Below are 27647 nucleotides of genomic sequence, written 5' to 3'. Positions count from 1 at the left end.
TCTATATCTCTACAGCTTCCACAAAGGACAGCCCCGTTATTCAGAGGTTGGTTTCCATGCATGTCAGGTACTTCAAAACCCATCAGATAACAAAGAGAGTGCATATAAAATTAAGTTCGGAACTTTATGTTTATGTGGCACCTCATCAAATTGAAAGGTCTCAAGAAAACGTACAACCCGGGCATAGATATTACAAAACACAGCATCAATTCCTATTATGTGGAGGTGCTGGTGTTAGACTTGGGGGGACAAAATTGGAGCAGAAAGCTTGTGTTATTTCAAATAAACCTGTTGGATTATAAACTGGTGTTGTGTAACTTCTGACTCAATTCCTATGAGACAAACAAGCAACACCCCACAAATAGCTATCAGAAGAATAGCCAGTTAATCAGTTTTTGGTAGTTTTAATTGGGGGTGGAATATTGCTCAGGACATTCAGAAAATGCTTTCCTACTCTTTATAGACTGCAGTAAGATCTTTCATGGGACATAGATATTGTGTGAAAAAGATGGACACTTCCATTTAAGCAGCATTCCCTCAGTACATTTTGCCCACAGGCCATTTAACTCAATGCCTCACTCAGAACGGGGACTGCTATCAACTGAACCATACAGACACTGCTCACGATGCAAACAATTGTACAGATGCCTGTTGAAACAGCTGCCTGCATCATCAGTGGTGAAGCTTACTGCAGTGTCTCACTTACCCTCATTATAACCTGGTGGAAATCTAACTTAGCGGAGGAAGTGGGGAATTGCGTGGAGGAGCAGGAATCATGAGACAATCAGAGTAAACTTACCCTCCTCCTATCTCCGTGTAGTGAACTTGGTTGGGAGGGGTAAAGTTTCACAGTCTGCTGCCCATCATGTTTGTGCCTGAAACCAAGTGCCAGCCAGCTGTTTGACAGCTGGCAGAATTTAAACTCAATGAGTAAATCTGAAATTGATGGGTAATGACAGTAATGGTGACCATGGAGGCATCACTGTTTGCTGAAAAGTCATCTGGTTCATAAATAACCTTCACAGAACAAAACGTACCACCTTTGCCTGGTCTTTCCTATAGATGATTCCAGATAACACAGCAATTTGGGTGGCTTTCAACTGCATTCTGAAATGATCAAGTAAGCCACTCATTTCAAACCCAATCATAAAAGTCTCGTTAGTTACACGCATATTTAAACCAAGTTCGGAGTGGAAGGGTGGCTCAGTGGTTGGCACTGCTACTTCCCAGCGGGAGGGATCCTGGTTCAATTCCAGCCTCGCATGAGTGACTGTGTAAAGTTTGCACATTCTCCCTGTGTCTGTGAGGGTTTCCTCTGGGGGTGCCGGTTTCCCCCCTCAGTCCAAAAGATGTGCAGGTTAGGTGGATTGGCCGTGCTAAACTGCCCAAAGTGTCCAGGGATGTGCAGGCAAGGTGGACTGACCATGGGAAATGCAGAGTTATAGGAACAGGGTCGGTCTGGGTGGAATGCTCTTGAGGGTCTGTTTGGATTCAATGGGCCAAATGGCCTATTTCCACAATGTAGGGATTCATTGAAATTAATTTTAAAAATTGGGATGCAAAGGTTGCCCTTTACTTAATTGGATGTTTACTGACTGTTGTTTAAACCTCATTTTGCCTTTCCTTATTGTCTGACATTTATATAAATAATAATCAAAATGTACAGATATAACTTTCAATCTACAAATTTTTAATATCCTATTATTTTTCTATTGGCAGACTCTCTACGGGGTCTAACCCATCATTCCTGAAAATTCCAAAACAATCCTTGAGATTGATCCAAATCAGCTGTTGGGTAACTGAAATATTTGGGATAGTTAGCCTCCCCTTCAGATTAGAAAGCAAAGCATAGTATATGCAGGCTAGAGGGCTCTTGTGGTACAGTGGTAGTGTCCTTACCTCTGAAACAAGAGGCCTAGGTTCAAATCCCACTTGCTCTATTCCACCCCCAATTAAAATTCCCAAAAAACATTCAACTGGTAATTCATCTAATGTTGCTTGCTGTCTAATAGGAATTGACACTGCTTCAAAACGTAGAAAAATCTCTGAACATGTTGATCAGAAAATATCTGGAATTAAGAATCTATTGATAACTCATGAAACCATTGCTGATTGTCAGAAAAGAGAACCCATCTGGCTCACTGACCTCCATTAGGGAAGGCAATCTGCCATGCTCAATGGGTCTGGCCGATAATGTGATCCCAGACCCAGACCCACAGCAATGTGATCAACTCTCAGCTGCCCTATGAAATGGCCTGGCAAGCCACTCAGTTCAAGGGCAGCTAAGGACGGGCAATAACTGCTGGCCAGCCACTGATGCCCACTTCCTCAGAGTGGTTGAAAGAAATATCTAGGGCATGCAGGCTGGAGTGGAGGCATTGATTTTGATTTTCTTTTTGATTTGGTTTATTATCATCACATGCACCTAGGTACAGTGAAAAATTTTGTTTTGTGTGCAGCACAGGTAGATCACAACATACAAAGATCATAGGGTGACTGAACAGAGCGAGGAATGCAATGTCATGGCTGCAAAGAAGGTACACTAAAAGCAAGTTCAACATTAGATTTGAACTTTGAGAGGCCCATTCAGAAGTCTAACAACAGTGGGGAAGAAGCTGTTCTTGAACCTGTTGATACGTGTGTTTAAGCTTTTGTATCATCTGCCTGGCAGAAGAGGTTGGAAGAGGTTATAACTAGGGTGGGAGGAGTCTTAGACGATATTGGCTGCCTTTCCGAGGCAGTGAGAAGTATAAATGGAGTCGATGGATGGAAGGTTGGCTTCTGTGAAGGTCTGGGCTGTGTTCTCAAGTTTCTGCAGTTTCTAACAGTCCTGGGTTGAGCAGTTGCCATCCCAAGCCATGATGCATCCAGATACAATGCTTTCTATGGTGCATCTATAAAAGTTGGTGAGGGTCCTTCTGGACATAATGAATTTCCTTAGTCTCTTGAGGAAGATGAGAAGTTGTTGTGCCTTTTGAGTGTCACATCAACATAGCTGGTCCAGGACAGGGAGTTAAAGATTAGCTCGATTGCTTTCCAGTGACTATGGCAGGCAGAGAATGTAATGGAATAATTAGACTTGACAAAGATACAGTCTAGGGCTAAACTGCCTCTGAGGATAGAGGGTAGTGTCCCTTCCTCTGAGCCAGAAGCTCTGGGTTCAACTCCTAGTTAATGAAAAAAGATGTGGTCAAACAGATTGAGGATCAACATGCAAATCCTTCCAATACATGTCAATCAGTCATGGTGGTGGAAAGGACTTGTAGCATTTGCCATCATTATTCATGCCTTGGGGCTACAACATGTATGTAAAATTGTAGGTTGCTACAGCAACTCAGACCCCTTGGGGGTCTGGTTGGCATGGCTGGCTGAGCAGCTGGTGTGTATCATATTGGTGCCAACTGCTCAGGGTTCAATCCCGGTTCCGGCTGGGAACAACTCAAGAGCGGAAACTTGTAAAATGTCTGCAAAAGGGAATACAGATTTCTGGGAAAATAAACGAACAAAGACAGCAGTATAAAATAACATATGGACATTGAGACAACTTTGAATTCAAGGAAAGCAAAAATACATAAAATGGTAGCGTGTGGATCGAATATAAAAACTAACATGAACAATGGGTTGAGAGAGAAGTAGGTTATCTGAGAACCATCAGCTGGGGAAAAAAGCCCATTTATCTTGCTGGCTAGCTGTGCTCTCATAGTTTGGACTGTTATAATTCCATTGTTCAGATAGTGTCAGTTGTGTGGCAAAGCTCAGGCTGAGGTAACCTTCCATTCTGTTCTTATCCGCTATCTGTTGTTGCTGTAATGAACACATCAGCTGATAGGAACGTCTCCCTTCTCTGTGGAAACCCTTCAGCGTTACGGCTGCCTTTGTTCCGTTTCCCCCATTTCAGATCTTAGACCTCGAGTCACGGTAATTTGCAACAAACCAGAACAATTCGATTCCCCTGCACCTCGTCCTCTCAGTAATGATTAATGAGGAGATGATCTCATTGCAGGGAGTCCAGCACTGAATGGTCATCAATCTGTGCTGCACTTACCCTCTCATTTCAGACCCTCTCTCGTGCCTCATTCCCCACTATCTGATGACACTGATGTTAAAAGCACTATTGGTGAAAAGTCAATTTGATCCTTTGTTTTATTTCATCCCCTGCTGTGATGGGGTAGGATTCCTGAGGCACCCTTCACATGCCTCGTGCCTCAGCCGGTGTCCATGTGTTACTCCGGGCCATGTGTTCATAGCCTATTCAACCACATGGGCATCACTGCTCAGTTCAATCTTTATATCACTTGGATATTTACACATGCAGGGGTAAACATTAATATCTCTTTCTCTTTATACCCCCCTCCAAAGTGGTCTGAGCTCAATTGTACAGCTTAAGAATCAACCTGAACCAAAAGCAAACAATTGAACGCTGATTAGGAACTCAATTAGTGATTTTACTGGCCTCTGGCGCTTAATACCAGAGCAGATAGTGCATTTAGATATTAACCCTTCAGGCAAGTTTTGTCGTTAGATTATAAACTGGCCAGCTGACAGATGGATTGTGTGTTCACTGAGTAAGACAATAATGAATTACTGCAGAGAACAAAAAGCAGAAACATCTTTTCTATCATATACATTGCACGGATCCTTGATGTTTCAGGGTGTATATGCAACGAAATAAGATAGCCTAGAAAGATCCCACAATCTGTCACTGATCTGCTGCTTGTTAGCTTTGCTCATCTTCAACTGAAATAGCCCATTGTGCAAGGTTAATGTCCGGCATAACAGTAGTGAGTGAAAAAAAAAGGAATTCCTGCTTGTGATTAATGTCCATGTTGGGGTAGATATAGATTAGGAAGGCTATTCAGCCCATCTAAATTAATCATAGCTTCTGAGTGCAAGAAAAACATCATACTGAGCACAACTCAAAGTTCAAAGATGATCAGGATAAGGAGATATAGCGACAGAGAAACAGCAGCTAAATGGCAAGTTTAGTGCTACACCTGGACGGTCCAGTCCAGTTGCATTTTAAGTGAAAGATTGGTCTTTGGGGAAGTATTGATTGGAAATTGATGAGGAATATTATAGTGCGATGCCTCCAGTGGTTAAACAGCCATATGGCATTCATTGTTTGTGCCCAACATGAAGATGACTGGTTAGCTTGTGAACTCTCAAAGAATTGCAAAGAGAACTTAGCATTATCTTGGCAGGATGGGCAATGTTATAATTTATTGCCTTGTCCGTTCCTGTTGTCGTGAAGGAGGTGGGAGAAGAATTATTCAGGACACACAGATTTACAGTCATCATTCATTTTATAAACTACTACAGAAGAAACACACGATTGTTGGGTGGCATTATCCCACAAGAAAGGTTAACAACCGAGACATGGTGCCTTGGGAATACTCTGAGTGTAGGACACAGCCAAGGTTAAAAACAGTTGAAGATGCAGTGAGGAAGTAGTCAGCAATTGATTTTTAACAGCCCGGCAGAGGAAGGGATGACCGAATGAACTGAAGAATGTCACCACTTTGAAGTTTTGGGAACAAGTTAATTAGGAATAGGGAGATAATGCAACGAGTCTTGAAAGAATAAAAGCTCCCTTCTGGTCGTGCTTAATTCTTTTTCCTCCCCTTTCCTTCTGTAGCCCTTCAGTCTTCCGCAGGAGGCTGTGAGTTGCCGATTCCTCAGAAAGCAATTAATTATTCATCTGTTATTGTTGAGCGACCCATCAGACTGATACTCCAATGACACCAACCCCTCCCAAAACTGCCAACCATTCTCTATGCTGTCAGCAAGCACACTAAAGCCTTGAAAAAGTGCAGAAGCATTTTTGATCATGACACTTTGACAATGGAGTGAGTATCATCTGTTTTACAAAAATCGAAAGAACTGCAGACGCAGTAAATCAGAAACTGTTCTGGGGAATGATGTGGATGTGCTGGTCGACAAAGGACTGGGGTGGACAAAGACAGAAGTCACACAACACTAGGTTATAGTCCAACAGGTTCATTTGAAATCACAAGCTTTTGGAGCGCAGCTCTTTTGTCAGGGGAAGTCACTTCATTTGATGAAGGAGCAGCACTCCGAAAGCTCGTGATTTTAAATAAACCTGTTCGGATGATAACCTGGTGTTGTGTGACTTCAGTTCTGAGGAAGGGTCACTCGACCTGAAACATTAACTCTGACTTATCTCCACAGATGCTGCCAGATCTGCTGAGCTTATCCAACAATTTCTGACTTTGTCAACTGTTTTGTAACCCTAATTCATATTGGCAGGAGTTACACCTTGGAAATAAAGCACAGACAGTGGAGGTTTACCTTTTAATTCTCACACCTCTTCACTCTGGAAGTTCTCTTTAAATTACTCACCCACTTTACCCCAATATCAAAACGGCTGCAAACATTCCTTGGTTGTTAATATTTTTGGCTTCACTCCAACGTTTCTTATTTTACCCCTTCCTTATTGTTTCCTCTCCACTCTGAAATTTATTTTAAAGATATTTAACTATGATTGTATGAAGCACTTTTGGATGTTTATATGCAGTAAAGCTGCCACTTAAATATACAAACAAAAATCATTACAACTAGCGGAACAGATTGACAAAGTGGTGAGTAGGATTTGTGAGTGGGATTTATAAGGAGAGGCATGGAGTACAAAACCAACAAAGTTAAGGTGAACCTTTCCAACAAATTGGTTCAGTCTCAACTGGGGTACGGTGTTCAATTCTTGGTACCACACTTTAGGACCGCAAGAAACTACAGAGAATTGTGAACACAGTCCAGTCCATCATGCAAACCAACCTTCCATCCATTGACTCCATCTATACTTTCCGCTGCCTCAGAAAAGCAACCAATACAATCAAAGCCCCCTCCCATCCCGGTTTACTCTCTTCTACACTCCTCCAGCAGGCAGAAGATATAAAAGTTCGCATACACATACAACTAGATTCAAGAACAGCTTCTTCCCCGCTGTAATAGAGTCATAGAGATATACAGCACAGAAACAGACCGTTCGGTCCAATTCGTCCATGCTGACCAGACATCCTAAATAAATCTAGTCCCATTTGCCAACATTTGGGCCATATCCCTCTAAACCTTTCCTAGTTATATACCCATCTAGATGTCCTTTAAATTCTGTAATTGTACCAGCTTCCTCTTTCAGTTCATTCCATATATGCATCACCCTCTGTGTGAAAAAGTTGCCTTTTAGGTCCTTCTTTATTATTAGACTTCTGAATGGACCTCTCAAATTTTAAATTTAATGCTGATCTTGCTCTCTGCGTACCTTCTCTGCAGCTGTAACATTGTATTATTCGTTCTAATACCCTAACTCACTTTGTATGGCTAGATCTGCCTGTGCTGTATGCAAAACAAAACTTATCACTGTACATCAGAACATGTGACAATAATAAAACAAATCAAATCAAATCAAAGGAAGAATATGGAGGATTGCGAGTGGGTGTAGAACAGATCCATGAAAATGATTCCAGGGATTAGGTACTTCAGCTATATTAATAGATTGGAAAATCTGGGATTGCTCTCCTTAGACCATTGCTCTCCAAAGACGATCGAAAGGAAATATAACCGAGGTGTTCAAAATTATAACGGGTACTGACAGAGTCAACAGTAAAAAACAAGATCTCATTGGTGGAAGGATTAAGAATCAGAGGATACTAATTAAATGTGATTGGCAAAGAATCCATGACAGGATGAGAATTTTTCCTTATGCAGCAAGTGATCAGGATCTGAATTATGGCCTGAGAGGATACTGGAAGTGGATTCAATTGTGGCTTTCAAAAGGAATTTGAATAATGAGCTGTAGTAAGGAAAAACAAAAATGGAACGTTAGGTGAAAGGCAGGGCACTTGGCCAAGCAGAAGTATTCTTGCAGTGAGATGGCATGGGTTTGACAGGCTGAATGGCCACCATCTGTGCTGTAACCATTTTGTGATTCTAAGATATATTGTCGAGATGGCTTTCTGCACTAAGAACGCTGTAAAATGAGAACCTTCATTATATTCAAAGGAGTTGGCAGTCTTTCTGCCTTCAAGCCTGAAACTGGAGATTTGAACAAGTCCCACTCCCAGCAGCTCAGCACATAGTCCAGGCCAATACCGCAGTTTATTGTTGAAGTGATAAATGCATTCTTGTGGGGTTTACTGTGCTCCAGATTCTGTATCAAACTAAAATTCTGATGGTCACTTCAAGTGGACGTAAGGGGACTGTGGTAACATATAAAGATGCGTAGGAAGCTCATCTGGTGTCTTGGCTAAAATTCTTCTTCAGACCGTGTCAAGAGGTGTGGTTTAATTGAACACAAAATGTCTATTGTGTTCACTTACAATAATCAAAAGGAACTGTACATCAAAAAATGGAATGCGCAATTATGTCAAACTTAAATTTAGATCTGTGAAAACTACATAATTGAAGGATCAATAATATCTAGCAAAAGCCGTAAGGGTGGTAGACCACTTCCACTAGGTTGTCCTAATCTCTCTTCACACAGTGTTAATGGCTGTCCATTAGAATTGACATATTTTCTGCTGTTTCTTTGCCATTGCTGCTCATGTTCTGCTGAGGTAGCAGGATTAGGCCTGCAGATATTTCATTCCTGTCTCGGTTGGAGGGGTTGGGCTATGGGGAGAAGCTGAATAGGCTGGGGGCTATTTTCCCTGGAGCACTGGAGGCTGAGGGGTGTCCTTGTAGAGGTTTGTAAAATCATGAGCGGCATGGATAGGGTGAATAATCAAGGTCTTTTCCCCAGGTGAGAGAATCTAAAACTAGAGAGAGTAGGTTTAAGGTGAGAGGGGAAAGATTTAAAAGAGACCTAAAGGATAACGTTTTCTCATAGAGGGTGGTGTGTTTATGGAATAAGCTGCCAGAGGAAGTGGTGGAGGCTAGTACAATTACAACATTTAAAAAGCATCTGGATGGGTATATGAATAGAAAGGGTTAAGAGGGATATGGGCCAAGTGCTGGCAAATGGGGTTAGATTGATTTAGGATATCTGATTGGCATGGGTGAGTTAGACCAAAGAGTCTGTTTCAATGTGATACAATTCCATGACTCTAAAACATAGCTGAAAGCTGTGATGAGGGAATTGATTTAATAGATGAGCTTTGGTGAGAGTGTTGGGTTGATGAAGAGCAATCTCTGAGTGGTCAGTGATGTGGGGAGAGTTTAGACACTGGAAAGAGCTTCAATAGGTCAAACAGGCTCCACCTTGTTCCCTATTGTTCTCATGCCCTTGTGTGAACCACAGGAACTCTACTGATTCTGCAATAGGAAGATGGAATCTGACAGGTTATTAACCCTGTCACCGCTTTAATACAATGACGCAGAGTTGAAAGCAGCTCATAGGAAACATCCCAAGCTGTATGACACGGGAGGAAGGAACAAGCTGTGGCAATTGATATGAAAGTGAGTTCCATTAATCTGTTATACTAAGCATGTTCAGATCCTGTATAACTCTTAAGCTTTTAGAATAATGCTGTTTTAATCTCCATGAAGTATTAAAATAATAAGATGGTTCTATCCAAAATCCCAGGTCACAGCTGGGTCAGATTCATAAATAAATTAAACCTGACATCGATTTCCATTACTGTGGATGAAAGAGCTCATTTAATAATTCCCGAGAGATCTGATACAGACCTATAACTCTTACTCTTTAAAGAAAAGAAGTTTTGCTTTAATGCATTATAGTATCAAGTGTTAGGAAAATAACAGCAACCCCAGCCTCCTGATTGTAAGACTGATGTCCTTTGGGTGATGTCAGTTCTGCAATACTTGACCCAAGCAGTCATTTTTCACAAATGCACTCTGCTAGTCAGCTATTCGGCCAACAGGGTCCTCACAGCAAAGTTCAACATTTTCCTTGGCTCGTTTAAAACTCAGCCTTTTTTCCCCGGGAGGGACCTAAGAGGAAGTTGATCAAAGAAATTTGGCCCACTGCATCCCAGTTCCCAGTCCTAGGATGCAGATTCCAGACTGGGATGAACTAAATTAGCACAAAGCATTGGTTGGCGCTGTTGCTTGGTAATAGTTCTAGAGGGAACGTCAACAGACTGAGTCAACACCTCCATCATTAACTCTACAGGTACCACAGTCGGATTCAGTCACTTGTCTCCCTCAGGCTGCATGGGGCGTGCCATAGCCTACAGGAGCCAGTCTGGTAGGGCACAGTCCAACTGAGCGACATAATGGTATCAGATTCTGAGCTCTCCATTATCTGGAATGCAATTATACTCTGGCCAACTAAAATATCAGTTCCTCGCTTTGACACAAAAAAAGAGCTGCAACTGCATCTGAAATTAATCACGGGGAGTAGAAAAGAGAGAAAAATAAAGACGCGTATAAAGACATCTAAAAACATGTTAATACACAAAGGAACATTAGGACAGGAAAATGGTAAGAAACAACTCTGAACCAGAGAAAGGATAGCATTGTGTAAACTATTGTTTAATTTTACATAAAGTTAGTTTTGTCTATTTTAGTAGCTTCATGTTAATAATCCATGAAAAGCTCTTTGCTGCTGTTTCTGTAGATTTATTACTGTAATATTAGTGATTGCTGCAACATGAGCATCAAAGAAATATTACCAGTTAGCCAACAGTACTGACCATCACTTTAACGCTGTCGACATTATCACAGAATGACACAGTAAAGGAGTAAGTAATTCAGTCCAAAGTGCCAGCTCTGACTGCCTTTCAATCTGTCCCATTCTCTTTCATAGTAATGAAAATGGGTCCTAATCTCTGAATGACATGGAAAATTACATACATATGCTGGGGACGGTGCACTGCGTTTATGTTACTGGCCCTTTCAAATGAATGGCAAATTCAAAAGGCCTGTATTCTCCTGTCAGTTCCCTGAATTACGGCTGACAATGAGAAAAGTCTGCAGCCCTGGAACGCCTGAAGGGTTAATACATTAAGGATGTGAAAAAAGGCCACAGCTGCTTGAAGAAGCAATTTATCTCCAGAGAGAGCAACCCAGAATATATCTTCGATTGAGATGCCAGTTCCAGCCAGTTAAACTCATCGGTGTTTCCATGCCTCTTCCCCCACTTGTTATTACAGAAACAGTGAACACTTCCAGCTCCCCTCCCTCCCCCCACCCCCAATCCGAAGTCTCTGAACAAGAAATGTCCCTGAGGTATGTGCTCAGCACAGAATCTTTCCATCAGTGTTAACTATTTAACTTGTAGGCCACTTTGCTTACATTTTGGACGGCTTATTTTAGGAAGGCCCTCAGGTCTCGTTCTTCCGAGGTACCAACCCTCTCAACGCTGTTCAATTTGCAGCTGGATATGGAGACTGCACTTCAGTGTTAATATCTGATAAAAGCCACCCCTTGACATCGCAGCACCCACTGCGCTGTGGCTCCTGTCCTCATACCCTGACGTGAAGTTCCAGCCTGGAATCTTCAACTGAAGAAAATGCAATTGAGCCAAGTTGGAACTTCACTGATGCAAACGGTCACTCTTTCCTTGGGTTTCCTCTGATTTCCAGCCACAGTCCAAAGACATGCAGGTCAGGTAGATTGGTCATGCGAAATTGCCCATAGTGCCCAGGGATGTGTAGACTAGGAGTACTGGCCATGGGAAATGCAAGGTTATGGGGTAGGATGGATGGGTCTGGATGGGATGATCTTCAGAGGGTCTGTATGAACTCAACGGGCTGAATGGTCTGCTTTTGCACTGTAAGGATGCTATGATTCTATGATCAACAGCAACAGAAGTTAAAGGCTGCCTGATGGCTGAGTTTGGAAATGTTGTGTCATTGAGCTCTAGTAAAGCAGGAAGTCTCAGTCTGTAGTGTATTGACGTAACTTAAGAACCGGTGGTTTGACTTCAGTACTTCAGGGAAACAAAGAGACAAGAAAGCCAGTGCTTCCTATTGCTGTTCAGTGACCCTTGCTGGAAGATACATACATGGAAGTCAGACAAGGGTGAAATCGGGCTGTGCTGAGAATGTGTGAACACTTACTGTCGAGACTTCCAAATGGAAAACGGTCACTTCAGCAAAACACTGAGTGACTAAAGACACCTGTGAAGTCAAATCCTAGTAGAGCCTGGCAAGAGAAGAGGAGAGAATCGGGAGAGGAGCAGGCTGGAGTTTTAGTTTCAATGTGACAATGCTTTCTTTCCTCATCTCATCAATGGTATAAAGGAATGCAAATCAGTGGCATAAAGATAAAATTGCCACAATCAGCAAGCACTAGAACTGTGTGTGCAGGCTTCCAGTGATCAAACTGAATCAGGTCAAGCACTTCATCACGACTCATGACTCCTCAGGGACAAACACTCATCCGCCTCTTGAAAACAGATGAAGAGCATCTCATTTCACCTTAACTTTGCAGGCTACACTCGGGAAGTCAATGTATCAGGCTGTGGAACTTAGCAGTCTCTCAGGTCACGGAGAACTCAAAGAGAAAAGGTTAAGGAGCAATCGAATCAATTGCTGTGACCTGCAGAGTGTGAGTATGAGTTGAGTACGTGCGCATCAGACTGCAAAACGGTACCTGCAAAAGCTTTCGAGATGTGGTCCTTTTTCCACTCCCAGGGCTGATCGTACTCATCGGCAGGTCGTTCATCATCTTGAGGAAGCCGGCTCTCCCGAATCTTCTGACCGGCTGCGTTCTCCGTGTCTGACTCGGTGTCATTTTCCTGGGGCTCGTAGGGAGTGTCATAGAGCTGGAGACCTTTTCCACGTTTCTTGTCTCCTTTTCTCTGGAACTCTGATTGGATTCAAAAAGAAGAAGGTGGTTAGCTGGGGGCACTTATGCAGGTCAGTTATACACTGGACTTAGAATGGAATTTAAGGCATTGTGCAGTGCCTTGTTTGGTAACACTGCTGTAAAATTCCTTGAGACATTTGCTAACTTACTGGTGCTACTGCAATGCAAGTTGTTGCCTTTATTATCTATCAGCTTCACATACATTTGAGTCAATGCTCTCTAATATTCTGAATTATGTGACACTACTGTCTAGATTGACTACTGCAGTAGATACATCAGGACACTACCACATTCAAGTTCCCCAACATACACCACCCTGATTTGGAAATATTCCTTCAGTGTCATTGGGTCACAGACCTGGAACTCCTTCCCTAATGGCATTGTGGGTCAACCTGCAACGCACATGCACAATCACTGTTCAATAAGGCAGCTCAGCACCATCTGCTCAAGGAGCAACTAGGAACAGGCAATAAATACTGGCCCAGCCAGCGATGTCCACATCCCAGGAGTGAAATAAATACCTCAACACACTATCTCAACTGAACTCAGTGCAACCACCAGTTCCAGATTTATATCCAAACTAGTTCACAAAGATATAACCCAATCTTAGAAGTACAGACTCACAGCTGGAAGCTTTTGAGAGTTTAAATGAGCAGTGTATGGTCCTGGCCTTGGGCAATACATGCACACATATTAATTCCAAGCCACATTGCAACACCAGAACATGGAATGGGGTTGGGGAATTGAGTAGGTAGATATCACCTCTTTCTCTAGCTCAGGGAAATAAAATTATATTAGAACATTTACCTCAGCCGAGTTTGATTAAGTTGCCAAGAGTAAATTTCAAACCTTAAAGGGTTGTCTTGTGATGCAGAGGTAGAGACCCTACCCCTAGACTGAGGCCCATGTTCAAGTCTCACCTTCCCCAGAGGTGTGCAATAACATTCCTGAACAGGTTGATTAGTAAATTAAATTAAATAATTTTTTAAAAAATCTTCAAATCTTGCACTTCCCCTTGAGGACTTACGCCATTGTTATGGGATTTCCTGACCATTTTTCCCACAGGAATGATTTGGGAAATATGCCATGATAAACAAACCCTTACAGTGCAGAAGGGAGGCCATTTGCTCCATAGTGCCTGCACCAGCTCTATTACCTCATGCCAATGTTTTGTTTATTTTCCCCATATCTCTGCCCACCTTGCTATCCAAAACAAAATCCTCTTGAATGTCTCAATGCCTTCACCACATTTCCAAGCAGTGCATCCCATACCTTAACAAATCTGTGTAAAAAAAGATTTTTCTTATGTCACCCATGATCAAATAGATGTCAGTTTAAGCCAGTTCTATTCAAACCATCAAGGTACAGCTGAAGGCACTGGATATTTCAAATGCCATGGGCCTTCACAATATGTCTGCAATAGCACTGAAGTCCAGAACCTGCTGTGCCCTTAGCCAAGCTGCTCCAACCTTGGCACCTGCTTAGCAGTGAGCTGCTCCCTAATGCACAGTTTGGGTTCCGCCACTCAGCTCCTGATCCCATTACAACCTTGGTTTAATGTTGGAAGAAAGAGCTGAGGTGATAGTGACTGTTCTTGACATCGAGACCACATTGGATCTAGTTTGGCATCAAGGAGCCGGAGCAATAGGAATCAGCAAGAAAACTTGCCATTGGTTGGAGTCATACCCAGCTTATGGAAAACTGGTTATGGTTATAAGTCACCTCAGCTCCAAGATATCTCAACATTTGTTCCTCCGGCTAGAGACCTGAGCCCAAGCATCTTCAACTGCTTCATCAATGTCCTTCCCTTAAGCATATGATCAATAGTCAGGAAGTTCACTGACAGTTGTGTAATGTTCCATGCCAGTTCCAACTCCTCAGCTAGAGAAGCAGTCCATTTCTAAATGAAACAAGACCTGGACAACCTCCAGGCTTGGATTGAAAATTGGAAAGTAATAAAGGCACCAGATAAGTGCCAGGCAATGTCCATCTCCAACAAGGGGAAAATTAACTGTTACCTCTTGACATTCAATGGCATTACCATCGCTAAATGCCCACCATAAACATCCTTTAGATTACCACTGACCTGAAACTGAACTGGAGTAGCTATATAAGTACTGCGGTTACAAGTTCAGGCGAAGAACCCTGCAGTGAATAACTTATCTCCTGACTCCACATGCCAACAGTACTGTACTCCCCAGAGGCCTGGATGGGTACAGCTCTGTCAATGCTCAAGAAGGTTGACACCACCCAGAACAAAGTAGCCCACTTGACTGCCAACATCCACAAAAGCCCACTCCTTCTAGCACTGATACACAGTATTAGCAGTGTAAACCATCCACAAGATGTGCTGCAACTTCACAAAGGCTCCTGAGACAACACATTCTAAAGCCACAATCATTATCATCTAGAAGCCAAAGGCTGGAGATGCATGGAAATACGACCGCTTGAAAGTTCCTCGCCAAACTATTCACCGTCCTTTGTTATTACATTACTGTTCTTTCACAGTTGCTGGGTCGAAATCCTGGAACGCATTCCCTAACAGCACTGTGCATCCAATAAACTCAAAGGATTGCCACGGTTGAAGAAGACAGCTCATCAGCACCTTCTCAAGAGGTAGGAATAAGCAACAAATGCTGGCCCAGGCAGTGAAATCCACATCCCACAAATCAACAATATACACATGCTTAATGTGCAGATATAAATTGACACTCAATGAAACAGGAGTAGTGGAGTTTGGAGATAGAGTCATAGAGTCACAGATATGTACAGCATGGAAACAGATCCTTCAGTCCAACTTGTCCATGCCGACCAGATATCCGAACCCAATCTAGTTCCACCTGCCAGCACCTGGCCCATATCCCTCCAAACACTTCCTATTCATATACCCATCCAGATGTCTTTTAAATGTTGCAATTGTACCAACCTCCACCATTTCCTCTAGCAGTTCATTCCATATATGTACCACCCTCTGTGTGAAAATGTTGCCCCTTCAGTCTCTTTTATATCTTTCCCCTTTCAACCTAAACCTATGCTCTCTGGTTCTGGACTCCCCAACCCCAGGGAAAAGACTTTGTCTATTTTTCTGATCCATGCTCCTCATGATTTTATAAACCTCTATAAGGTCACCCCTTAGCCTCTGACACTCCAGGGAAAACACCCCCAGCCTATTGAACCTCTCCGTATTGCTCAAAACCTCCAACCCTGGCAACGTCCTTGTAAAATGTTTTCTGAACCCTTTCAAGTTTATCGACATCCTTCCAATAGGAAGGAGACCAGAATTGCATGCGATATTCCAAAAGTGGCCTAACCAATGTCCTGTACAGCCGCAACATGACCTTCCAACTTTTCTACTCAGTGCTCTGACCGTTAAGCGAAAGCATGCCAACCACCTTCTTCACGATCCTATCTATCTGCAACTCCACTTTCAAGGTCTCTTTGTTCAGCAACACTCCCTCGGACCTTACCATTAAGTGTATAAGTCCTGCTAAGATTTCCTTTCCCAAAATGCAGCATCTCACATTTATCTAAATTAAACTCCACCTGCCATTCCTCAGCCCATTGGCCCATCTGATCAAGATCCCGTTGTAATCTGAGGTAACCGTCTTCACTGTCCACTACACCTCCAATTTTGATGTCATTTGCAAACTTACTATCTATTCCTCTTATGCTCACATCCAAATCATTTATATAAATGACAAAATGTTGTGGACCCAGATCCTTGTGGCACTCCACTGGTCACAGGCCTCCGGAAAAACAACCCTCACCACCACCCTCTGTCTTCTACCTTTGAGCCAGTTCTGTATCCAAATGGCTAGTTCTCCCTGTATTCCATGAAATCTAACCTTGCTAATCAGTCTCCCACAAGGAACCTTGTTGAATGCCCTACTGAAGTCCATATCAATCACGTCCACTGCCCTGCCCTCATCAATCCTCTTTATTACTTCTTTAAAAAGTCTCAATCAAGTTTGTGAGACATGATTTCCCATACACAAAGCCATGTTGACTATCTCTAATCAGTCCTTGCCTTTCCAAATACATGTACATGCTGTCCCTCAGGATTCCCTCCAACAACTTGCCACCACCACCGAGGTCAGGCTCACTGGTCTATAGTTCCCTGGCTTGTCCTTACCACCCTTCTTAAACAGTGGCACCACGTTAGCCAACCTCCAGTCTTCCGGCACCTCACCTGTGACTATCGATGATACAAATATCTCAGCAAGAGGCCCAGCAATCACTTCTCTCGCCTTCCACAGAGCTCTGGGGTAAGCTGCTCAGGTTCTGGGGATTCATTCACTTTTATGTGTTTCAAGACATCCAGCACTTCCTCCTCTATAATATGGACATTTTTCAAGATATTGCTATCTATTTCCCTACATTCCTTATCTTCCATGTACCTTTCCACAGTAAACACTGATGCAAAATACTTGTTTTGTATCTCCCCATCTCCTGGGGCTCCTCACATAGGCTGCCTTGCTGATCTTTGAGGGGCCCTATTCTCTTTCTAGTTACCTTTTTGTCCTTAATGTATTTGTAAAAGCCCTTTGGATTCTCCTTAACTCTATTTGCCAAAGCTATCTCATGTCCCCATTTTGCCCTCCTGATTTCCCTCTTAAGTATACTCCTACAGCCTATATACTCTTCTAAGGATTCATTCGATCTATCTTGTCTATACCTGACATATGCATCCTTCTTTTTCTTAACCAAACCCTCAAATTCTTTCATGATCCAGCATTCCCTCCAACTACCAGCTTTTCCTTTCATCCGAACAGGAATATATTGTCTCTGGACTCACGTTATCTCATTTCTGAAGGCTTCCCATTTTCCAGCCGTCCTTTTACCTGCGAACATCTGCACCCAATCAGCTTTTGAAAGTTCTTGCTTAATACCATCAAAATTAGCCTTCCACCAATTTAGAGCTTCAACTTTTGGATTTGGGATATCCTTTTCCATCATTATTTTAAAACTAATACAATTATAGTGGCTGGCCCCAAAGTGCTCCCCCATTGACACCTCAGTCACCTGCCCTGCCTTATTTCCCAAGAGTAAGTCAAGTTTTGCACCTTCTCTAGTAGGCACATCCACATACTGAATCAGAAAATTTTCTTGTATACACTTAACAAATTCCTCCCCATCTAAACTCTTAACACTATGGCAGTCCCAGTATATGTTTAGAAAGTTAAAATCCCCTACCATTACCACCTTATTATTCTTACAGGTAACTAAGATCCCCTTACAAATCTGTTTCTCAATTTCCTTCTGACTATTAGCAGGTCTATAATACAATCCCAATTAGATGATCATCCCTTTCTTATTTCTCAGTTCAACCCAAATAACTTCCCTAGATGTTTTTCTGGGAATATCCTCCCTTAGTTCAGCTGTAATGCTATCCCTTATCAAAAACGCCATTCCCTTTCTGCCCTTCCTGTAGCATTTGTATCCTGGAACATTAAGCTGCCAGTCCTGTCCATCCCTGAGCCATGTTTCTGTAATTGCTATGATATCCTAGTCCCATGTTCCTAATCACGTTCTGAATTCACAATTTTGCTGCTCCTTGGATGCTGCCTGAACTGCTGTGCTCTTCCAGCACCACTAATCCAAAACCTGAGTTCATCTGCCTTCCCTGTTGGGCTTCTTCATTGAAATAAATGCAGTTTAATTTATCAGTCCTACTTTGTGCTCTGCTTTGTCCCTGCCTGCCCTGACTGTTTGACTCGCTTCTTTTTCCAACCGTACCAGCCTCAGATTGATCTCTTTCCTCACTATCTCCCTGGGCCCCATCCCCTCACCTTAATAGTTTAAATCCTCCTGAGCAGCTCTAGCAAATCTCCCTGCCAGTATATTCATCCCCTTCCAATTCAGGTGCAATCCGTCCTTCTTGTACAGGTCACTTCTACCCCAGAAGAGATTCCAATGATCAGCCATGCATTCATCTACTCTATCCTCCTATTCCTACCCTCTCTATCTTGCAGCACCAGGAGCAATCCAGATTAGATTAGATTCCTTACAGTGTGGAAACAGGCCCTTTGGCCCAACCAGTCCACACCAACCACCCAGATCCATTTCCCTCTGATTAATGTACCCAACACTATGGGCAATTTACAATGGTCAATTCACCTGACCTGCACATCTTTGGACTGTGGTAGGAAAACAGAGCACCTGGAGGAAACCCACGCAGACACAGGGAGAATGTGCAAACTCCACACAGACAGTCACCTGAGGCTGGAATCAAACCTGGGATCCTGGTGCTGTGAGGCAGCAGTGCTAACCACTGGGCCACTGGCAGATATTACTACTCTCGAGAATTTCCTTTTTAAATTCCTGCCTAAATTGTCTATATTCTCCTTTCAGAATCTCATCTTTTTCCCTTCCTGTGTCAGTGGTTCCACTGTGTACAATGACCTCCTGCTGGTACCCCTCTTCACGTTTCTCTCTGTAAATAAATGTTGGAATAATCAATAATGGGTCCAATTTATCCTTCACTAAATAGCTTTCTGAAACATGACACTAATTCCTTGCCAGTGCAACAAAAGGATTTGGTTCTGGTATTCCTATCAGACAGGGAATAAAAGATTTGGTGGCAAATTCAGTCAATGCGTAATGTGGTGCGGCACTGAGCCGTGAAAGTCAGGAGGACATTAAGTTTAATCTCTTGCATTAAGGGTGTTATAACTGTGGCCATGTTACAGATTCTGAAAGAATGATATGCTCTCGTGGGCTTGTAAGAGATAAACAATGATCAGAGATCCTATACTTTCTATGGACATGCTGTTATGATCCCAGTTAATTCTAGACAAGTCAGAGCCCATAATGCAATCTGGCTTGACGAACCATTTTTTAAAAATTTTAGTTAATGTGGTGGAACATAAGTCACACAAAGCTATAGAGTTTCCTTAATAATGGAACAGAAGTTCAGTACACAAAAAATTAAAAACCAAACTGAGTTACCTCATTTGAAAGATCTTGAAACAAAATAAAACAAGCCTTAAGTCAATTCTCAACACTAACCATTATAAAGACTCAAATCCAGGGAAATCACCTTTAAATCTCTCAGTTCAACTTAAAATATTGCTTTCTGTCATTTGAAGTGTGAAGTCTTCTTAATTTAGTGTCATAAAACTGAAGATTTAGGCTTTTTCAGCTTCTACCAGCCTGCCAATTTTTAACTAAACACTCCTGGTTCAGAAGTTTCACCAGTTAAACCTTTACAATGGGATAACTGTGCTTTCCCTGAACTGTCCTATACTCCCAATTAGAAGAGAAACTATATTTTCTTCTATCCCAATTGGGTCTTCTCTAGTTTGAGTTTCTCAAGATGGAATCAATCTTTGATTACCCTGAGCCAAAAACAAACTAATAGCTGTCAGTGTTCACTCCACCAGAGTCAAAACAATCTTCCATTAACACTTCATGAAGTCTCTGCTCTCTCTTTCTCGTGCTTGATACGGTCAGTATTCTAGAAGGATTGTCTGGCTCAGCTATTTTGTTGTAAAACTCTTCACAAAAGTAAGCAACTGATATGCTACTATTTTAAAATGCAAACTCTAAAAATGATATATTAAAGAAAATTACACACCTCTGATCACAATGCACAGAAAGATTGGCCAATTTGGTGAGGAAAGAAATCTGTTGATGTTTCTAGAACATCATGCACACCGTAAAAAGGGAGGAGGAAAATACAGAACAAAATAAATGGCTTAATAGCTAGTCACTCAAAGTAGCAAAGGGGTTAAGTCCAAGTTCAGCTGTAATGTCCTGCCAGTACTGCCATTTTTCTCTGTCAGTCTACCCACATCATTCCCCATCCTCATCATTGTCATATTATTTCCATGCTGCAGGCCTGTTGCCAATATTCCCCAAGGTTTGCAGTCGCCATGGTGACAAGAAGTATACCAATCAGCCTCTTTGCCACCTCAAGGTGAAGGGCAGCCATTGTGGGCAATAGCAGAGTGCAGTTTTATTCATTTCCTACCTTTGCCTCAGTGAGAGCGTGCTTGACATTGAGGGTCGAAGGACACAATAAAGAGCACACGGTTGAAAATTAGAGAAAAGATCGCTTTATTTTCACTGCTTTATTTATGTTGAATTTGCGTTTCTCTAGGTTCAGCAGAGTCCCTCATTTATATTGCAGCTCCCTCATTAGAGGCAGCATTCTAACAAATACACAGCACCAAATGAGTTTGCAGAACATGCCAGACAATGTGTGTGCAGTCATTTAATTAACCAACACCTGCACCATGACACTCACGAGGAAAACATAGATCCATATATAATGCCTTCTACATTATAAAAAGATCTCTCTGCGTTTCTCAAAATAGATTATTTTACTTGTGCTTTCAGGGAAATGCAGCAGCCCATAAAAAGCAGCAAGACAATTGACCATTTTGTCTGCATTTGATTGAGGGAAGATTGATCGCCAGGACAATGAATAGCATCCGTGGTTGTTGAATCTCCACTTGGATCACATTTCCTGTATTGCAGCGATAACTACATCCCTAAAGTAAAGTACTTACAGAGGCCCCATGTTTATTAAAGATGCCACACCAATGCAAGCTTGCTTTTTTCTTTACAGAATCCATTTTAATATCTCACATTGAGAGAAGCATCTCAAACAAGTTCTGCACTATCGGCCTAAGATAGACATGGCATATTTTGCTTTTATAAAGCTCTCAACTGAATCAGAAGTTGCATTGCAATTTGATTGAAATACCAGGTGAGCTTTGTAATTTGAAATCAAGTGCTGAATATTTTTGAGCTGTGCAATGCAATGTTGCTCCTTGAAACAGCGAGGGGGAGATTTCAAGACTCAACAATATTGCGAGCACCTGAAATGAAGGAAATCTGCCTGACAACAGCCCTTTAATGGGCGCTGTAAATGCCAAGGCAACAAAAAAACAAACATTCACAGTTTGCAAGTGCCCTCTCTTCTCTATCTCTCCATGTGATTAAAAAGCCAGCAAAACCAAAAGAAGGTGAAAAGAAAGAGTTTTAACACCAAAAGACCCAAATCCAACTGATTAAATATGGAATCAAAGAAAGAATTTCACCATATTGACAACAATGTGTCATCATTGCTAAAATCAAAAGGCCTGTGGAAAATAGCTTCCCAACTTACGATCTGGACCTTTGACCTTCACTATTTTGCTACACTCTCTATATTCACTTTCTACCCATAACATGTGTCAAATCATTTGTCTTTTGTCTGTCTTAACCATGAATGTGCATGTGTAGGTTTGTTGGGGTTTTATAAGGGCATTGTTTTTGTCACATGGTAGTGTGACAAAATCGAAAGTGAAACTTTTTAATTTGTTAAAGTTGTACGCTATGCGAAATAGAATTTTTTATTTGTGACTGATTAAATCTGATGTGAATTGCTTTTGATCTGTATAGCAGTCAGAGAAATTATCCATCTTGCTGGCCTGATTGGGATTTTATACCATTTGGAATAGTTTGGGGAATAGTGGGAAATGACTATCATTTCAGTTAAATCATAGCATTATCACATATGGGCTCATTTGGTTGTGACAATGGCCTAGTGGTATTATCACTAGAAAATTAAATCAAAGATCGAGGTAATGTCCTGAGAATCAGAAATCGAATTCCACCATGGTAGATGATGAAATTTTCGTTCAATAAAGACCTAGAAGAGTCCAGAATCCATGAAGGATCACGATGAATCCACTGTTAACGGTTGGAAAAACCCATCAGGCCTAGTAATGTTCTTCAGGGAAGAAAAGTGTCATCCTCAACTGGTCTGGCCTACATGTGACCCAGACCGACAGCAACGTGGTTGACTTTTAACAGCCCTCTGGGCAATTAGTAATGGTCAATCAATCACAGAATAAAAGAAACTCCTGCCCCTGTAAACGGTTGTGGGTTCAAGTCTCACTCCAGGCACTGAAGCATGAGAATCTAGGCTGACACTCTAGCGCAGAGCTGAGGTGAGGCAAGGCATTAAATGGAAGACATGCCTTCCCTCTCAGATAAGTGTAAAAGATCACATGACATGATTTCAAGGAGCATGGGAGTGAACCCCAATATTCTGGTTGAAAAAAGGTAAGGTAAAGTCATTACAGAGACTCAAGTTATGGTGAGAATAACCTCAGGGTCACCAAGCCTATGAGGTGATGGGCAAAGTTGAGAAAGCGGATCTTCTAGTTTTTATTTTCCCTCCATCAGTATTAGAATCAGATGAACTGGTCATAACACATGTTTAGTTGTTTATGGGAGCTTGCTGTGTGTAAATTGGCTGCCATGCTTCCCATAATGCAACAGTGACTGTACTTCAAAAAGTAATCAACTACCTTTGGCATGCCTTGTCACAATAGATGCAATTGAAAGCTTCTCTTTCGTCAGTTCAGAATATGCATTAAAATCTCTTGAACCCACTCCTTTTTGCTGCAGAGATGCAGATGCCATTGACTGAGTCAAACTGACAGATGTTTAGATTTTCCACTTGCACAATGTCAGCTCCTTGGGACAACCTGGATATTTCAAATCTGCAATTTGATTGGCAACTTCTCTCCATCCAGGAATTATGAGCAATGGCAATTCCCACTGAACAATGGGTGCTTTGCAATACAATAGAAAAACATATCAGGATGCAAGGAATGACTTTATGTACACAGTTTAAAACGTGCTCTCATTGACTACTCTGTTTAGGTGAACTTGGACTGTGAGTACAGGGGCTGTTGGCAACTCTGCCTTAAAAAAAGTTACTCACTGCTCCTCATCGTTATCATTTAAAAGTTTCTGAGGCCAGAGGACTGGATGAGTCTAAGGGCATGTTTTTCTAATAAGTGGAAAGTCCTATTATAGCCCAATAATTTATATCTAGTTTCAATGAAGTGGAAAATCATGGCGTTTTATTCAATGCTGAATAGCTGTAGCTGTAGGCAATTGTAATCTTTTCCGTGTGGCTCTAAGCATAGTCTGGTCTTAGGTACTTCAACTAGCAACTCATAAGTTCAAATCCTACCACAGCAATCAGGAACACGGAATCCAGTAATCTGGCCACTTGAGAACTCGTTTCAGAAGATAAAGATGATTGTGAGAGCTGTCAGAGAGCCATAAGAATTCAATTTGTTCACAATTGCCCTTCGCAGGACCCTGTCACTGTTAACTGGTCATTCATTGCCAGAACAACTGCAAAAAATAAAATATAGAGAGTAGAGAATGTAGGGAACTGCTGAATGGTGGAATTGCTTTTGGCAGAATTGTACAGGATGGAAGGAGGCCATTCGGCCCATGGTGTTTCTGCTTGATCTTTAAAAGATTAGATTACTTACAGTGTGGAAACAGGCCCTTCGGTCCACATCGAACCTCCGAAGAGCAACCCACCCAGACCCATTCCCCTACATTTACCCCTTCACCTAACACTATGGACTATTTAGCATGGCTAATCCACCTAACCTGCACATCTTTGGACTGTGGGAGGAAAACAGAGCACCCGGAGGAAACCCATGCAGACACTGGGAGAATGTGCAAACTCCACACAGTCAGTCGCCTGAGGTGGGAATTGAACCCGAGTCTCTGGCGCTGTGAGGCAGCACTGCTAACCACGGTGCCACCGTGCCGCCCGATGTAATTAGTCCAAATTTTCCCATTTCCTGCAAAACTTTCCTTTTCAGGTCTTCATCCACTTCCTTTTTGAAAGTAACAATTGAGACTGTTTCCACTGGTCTTCAATGGAGGTGGTTTCACAAGTTAAAGCTACCATCTAGTTCTACAGTCTTGAAACATTGACATTATATATTTTACCTGTACTCTTGAGGATAAATATTTTGACCAGAGTTACTATTATTGGGCTTCACCCCTCAGAAAAATGCACAGTCAGATCATTAAATATGGGCCTTGATTATGCATCTTACTAACATGTAATACTGGAGATGTCATTCATTCTCCAATTGCACAGTTGGAGAACGTACTCTTCACTCTCAATCAGATTTATTCTTAGATCTAACTTTGAATCTCTGCTGGCATACATCCAGGCCTAAGCCATTCAGAACAGAAACCTCAAAGAGGTCAGTCCCTGGCCTGGGTAAAGCTAAATAATCCTGGCTGGTGTGTGAAGATTGATCATCTGAACTAAGGAGAGACACAAATAGTTGCCACAGATACTGCTCCCAGTTGGCATCGGTATTGCTCTACTGCAATAATGTGGCAGCATGAAGATCAGCTTACAGGTTGGAAAGTCTCCTTCTAGGCCTGCTGCTGGGCTTGGTCAAAGTGGTCATTAACAGGTCCAGGCAGCAGGCCATGGAGGGGGGGGTCATTGTACCTGACCTGTCTGCACCTCTATTGTGGTTATATCCACATTCTGATGATTGTCGACAGTTTCTGCCAACATGACAGAGGTCTTTAGAAGCCAGTGAACATCGCTGGGACTGGGGTGCTTCATCACTCTAAATAATAACGTTCTGATTTAGTGAGTTTCTGTTCATCTTTTGTAAGTTTCTGTGAACCATTTGTTTGTGTTTTCGTGACAGACTTGAGATTTGTTTTAAAAGAGTAGGGCAGGACCTGGCTCAGGTACCTAGCCAATGACGAAGCTGCTTATCAATGTGGACTGACTGCCCTCACGTGAAGGCTGGCCAATTGGCTGAAGTACTGGAACGATTCCAGTGTATGTGGAACTGATCCCAGTACAAACTATAATCTTCAGGAGAGTAGGCAGGAAATCAAAACTTCCAAATGAACGGCATATACTTCTTCACAGCTGCAGGTGGGTTTAGTTGGCTTCTTTAGTTGCTGCAGTCTAACTTTTTATTATTTCCTTAAGACTTGAAATCTTTTCACTGATTTCCATTTGCATCTGCTCTACTTTTTTCCATCTTCTTTTCTAAATTTTGGAAGTGTGAGGTTCCACGGCTGGGAGTCATTTACTCAACTGGCCATTCGCCCATGTGAACTCAAGTAGCACTCGAGTGTGGAAGGTGCTCTTCTCAGTGAACCCAATCCTACCTCAGCCAAGAGTGGATTTCTTCTATTCCCCAGTTGCTAGACCTGGAATGACCCAAATGCTTCTCATGCTGTGAGTGTTGTTAATGGTTGCTGATGTATATTTTAAGAACCAGAGTCCTGCCAGAGCACCATCATTGACCTCAACATTCTGCAATGCCCTTGTCACTTCAGATAATGAATAAGCACATGAATGGGATTCTTAAAAAATCTTTGCTATAAGATTTAATTATGTTCAAATTGTCAGTTCAATATTAATCATTGTTTGGGGCCTTCAGGGATTGCAAAGCAAAATGTAAATCAGTTGGCAATCATACAAATTAAAAACCTATTACCTTTTTCCATCAGAATCTCTTACCTCAACATAAAATCAATCTGACTGAAAGCTTGAGCCATGCTCCCATAATTCAGGGAAGTGTACAATCAGTAATTCCCTTTCTCACTTCCAGCCTTGTCTCTCTCTGACTTACTAATGGTATCATACATTATGTCCTCCCACATTCCTGTAACTTCGCAAACACAATGCCTTTATTCATCCTACTCTTTAACACTTGTTTTGAAAGCAAAATTTGTTATATTGTTTCCTGTTCTAACTTATTATTTCACAGAACCTCAAAACTCTAGATCCATGTTTCCCCTGAGCCTAACCAATAGCTCCTGTAATCTTCAAGCTGTGTATCACTTGATGTCCTATTTGACCTTTCTCCTTAGTTTAAAACAGCTTGGGTGACATATTTATGTGTAATTCTTCTTTGTTAATGGTCAAACACAAGACTTCTTTTTCAAAACTATCTGTATATTTTGTCTCTGGCTCACTAAATCATTGGGGCAGTATTAGCTATCGAAGCCAGAACCACATTGAAGAATTTGGGTCCAAGTCAGACTGATCAAGCAGAAAGCAAAGTCAAGAACTGTTTTCAGGCTTAGGTTTCTTTAGAACTTTAACTATAGCAAATTAATAACGTATAGAACTAAAAAATGCTAACCATAGACATACTAGGCTCCAATGATTTTCCTGCTCCTCGGATGCTGCCTGACCTGCTGTGCTTTTCCAGCATCACTCTAATCTAGACTCTGATTTCCAGCATCTGCAGTACCCACTTCTGCCTAGTCCAATCTTACTGTTACATTTGTTAACAGTCTAAGCAAGTTTAGCTATGTATTCACGGGCATTTAGAAGAATGAGTGGGGATCTCATAGAAACCTATAAAATGCTAACAGGACTAGCCAGATTAGATGTAGGAAGTATGTTCTGGATGGTGAGGAAGTGCAGAACTAGGGGCTTTCATTTAAGGATAAGGGGTAAACCTACTTGTATTGAGATGATGAGACAGTTCTTCACCCAGACAGTGGAATTCAAACCACAGAAAGTTGATGCCAAAACAGTATGTATCTTCAAGGAGGTGGTAGGTATAGCTCTTGCAGCTGAAGGGATCAAGGAATATGGTGGGGGGGGGCGGTGGTGGTGGGAGAGTGAGATTCAGGTATTGAGCTCAATAATCCGTCATGATGGTAATGAATGGTGGAGAGGCTTGATGACCTACTCCTGCTCCTATCTTCTATGTTTCCATCCTACTCTGCCCACACTCTGCTATTTATGCCCAGTGAGGAGCAGTTCCAAGCTGTCCTCACAAAGTAGCTCCAAGGTTCATGACCCCTTACACAAAGGTTGTGAATCTCAGTAAAATTGTAGAGATCTACACTGGGGCAGCTCTTTTAGCACATTCCCAATCACAGTGTGTGCGCAGGTGATAGGATTTCAAACAAGTATGTGTGATTTTTTTGAGGTCCTGAGTCAAAGGGAGGGTTGAAACTGTCTGAACTCAAGTGGTGCCTACAAGGACACACATGACATCCTACTAACTGATGGCAAGCCCATACTCTTGATCGTTCATCTCCTAAGCGACTGCAAACATCATCAACTTGACTTGCAAATCAACCCAAGTGCTGAGGTTCCA

The 27647-nt window shown here is 42.1% G+C and overlaps 1 protein-coding gene across 4 annotated transcripts in view; it reads right to left on the bottom strand.

Moving 5' to 3' along the window:
• The window catches only part of LOC140494547 (SH2 domain-containing adapter protein F-like), a 293506-nt gene that overhangs the window by 120071 nt on the left and 145788 nt on the right, over positions 1 to 27647 (bottom strand). For all 4 annotated transcript variants that reach the window (XM_072593836.1, XM_072593833.1, XM_072593835.1 and 1 more), the window contains exon 4: positions 12514 to 12729. In XM_072593836.1, coding sequence (XP_072449937.1) covers positions 12514 to 12729 — 216 coding nt within the window. The remainder of the gene's footprint in view (positions 1 to 12513; positions 12730 to 27647) is intronic.

This window comes from Chiloscyllium punctatum, chromosome 24 (assembly GCF_047496795.1).
Source record: "Chiloscyllium punctatum isolate Juve2018m chromosome 24, sChiPun1.3, whole genome shotgun sequence".
Taxonomy (NCBI): Eukaryota; Metazoa; Chordata; class Chondrichthyes; order Orectolobiformes; family Hemiscylliidae; genus Chiloscyllium; species Chiloscyllium punctatum.
This window is presented reverse-complemented; position numbering and strand designations above follow the sequence as displayed.